At 35.1% G+C, this 1747-nt stretch overlaps 1 protein-coding gene across 1 annotated transcript in view; it reads left to right on the top strand.

Annotated features, from left to right (window-relative positions):
• The window catches only part of LOC106531394 (bcl-2-like protein 1), a gene marked incomplete at its 5' end in the record, with an annotated part of 10135 nt that extends 8986 nt beyond the window's left edge, over window positions 1-1149 (top strand). The window contains 1 exon segment of the mRNA XM_014027247.1: window positions 477-1149. Within this exon segment, the coding sequence (XP_013882701.1) occupies window positions 477-617 (141 nt within the window). The 3' untranslated portion in view covers window positions 618-1149.
• Between the last annotated feature and the right edge of the window lie 598 nt (window positions 1150-1747).

Raw genomic sequence — 1747 nt, 5'->3', positions numbered from 1 at the left:
GCTTGATTCATGCAGTTTTTCACTTGAGAAGTATTCCACCTATTTTATCACCTGTTTCCACTACAACACACTTGCTTTGATTTTTCTTGCGGTCATATTCAAAGAAATCCCAAAGTGGACGCTTTCTCCCAACTTTTGTTGTCGTCATTTGGCAGGTGATGCTGAGCAGCAGACTGTAAACAAGTGTTGTTACAGACCACAGCTAATGTGAAACTACTCGATTAAAAACATTAAATAAAAAGATCTACATGGCTCCAAATAAATTGACAAACACTAAAACTAAGGATATTTTATCTATAATTTCAGTTAGTTTTGTAAAAAAGATTATACAGTTTTAGTTAGTTATCGTTTATTTTATTTTATTATAGTTTTTTATTTCAGTTAACGAAAAGTTTTTTTCAGTTTCAGTTTTTGTTATTTACTTAGTTTTAGTTAACTATAATAACCCTGCTTCCTTGTGCCTGTTATGTTCACAGGACAGCTTTGCTGAGATTTACGGACGAGATGCCGCTGCAGAGGCCAGGAGGTTCCAGGAGTCCCTGAAGAAATGGCTGCTAGCCGGAGTGGCCCTGCTAGCTGGGCTGCTCCTGGGCATGTTCATGGCTAAGAAACGTTAAAGGTTCTGCATGTCCTCCCCCTTCGTCACGGCACGCCACGTGTAATGCTTTGCATACTCAAAAGAAAAAAAAAAACAAAAAAACTAGCTAGTTAATGTTTACATTTTCATATACAGAGCCCCTCAGCTTGTGCACTGACAGAGTGTGGCCTGACTGAATTCAAGCAAACTGTTGAAGTAACCAAATTATGTAGCTCAACGACCCAATGTGTTTTTCACCCCAATTTTCCCGTTACCTTTTCTTTTGTAACGTCCGGCAGTGTATTTTAATTGTTCAGACTTGAAGTGCTTTAGAGTAATATAAGCTATACGAAAGTGAAACATTCAGCTGGTTTGGTGAGTTTGCTTCTATTTTTGTCTTTTGTGCATTATCCCGGGACCAAACTTAACATCTCACAAACAGCTGACACAAAATCTAAGTTATATTTTAATTTTTTGTTTTTTATTTTTTTTTACTGTGTAATGCTCAACTCCTTTCGTTGGCTGTACTGGAGTTTTAGGCATGCTTCAAAAATAAATATATTTATGTTTTTCTTGTGCTTATTTTCTTCCACCTTACAGTTGACCTCATGTTGCAAACATAAAGTCACATTCATTTAAAAAAAAAACTTTTTTCAGCTCCATGACGTTCATCATCKTAAAACGATCTGGACTTCATCAAATAAAAAACAAGTTTTGAGTCAGCGACAGCTAAAATCATCACTGACATCAGGTATGAGGCAAACGTGATGAGGTGCATTATGGGTAAAGGTTGATAATTTTTCATTAAGTCCTGATACCTAAAACTTAAAAATTTACAGTGAGTGGACTGACAGTAATCTACATCAAGTTATCTCCTCCACCAAGGAACRTATAGAATAAAAATGCTGTAAAAGATGTAGAAACCCAGAAACATTAGTTCAAATAATTGTATTTTATTAGGATACGCAATTGAAAGACATATGGTTTTTGTTTACTTAATTTAAAAAAAATCTAGTGCTTCAAATACAACGGGGTGCAAAAGTTTGGGCAGCCTTGCCAATATTCCTGATTTACCTTTATAAATCATTGTTTGGATAAAAAAAAAATCAGTTCAATATATCATATAGGGGACAAACAGTGATATCTGAGAAGTGAAATGAAGTTTATATG

The sequence above is a fragment of the Austrofundulus limnaeus genome, unplaced genomic scaffold (assembly GCF_001266775.1).
Source record: "Austrofundulus limnaeus strain Quisiro unplaced genomic scaffold, Austrofundulus_limnaeus-1.0 Scaffold626, whole genome shotgun sequence".
In the NCBI taxonomy this organism is placed as follows: Eukaryota; Metazoa; Chordata; class Actinopteri; order Cyprinodontiformes; family Rivulidae; genus Austrofundulus; species Austrofundulus limnaeus.
This window is presented reverse-complemented; position numbering and strand designations above follow the sequence as displayed.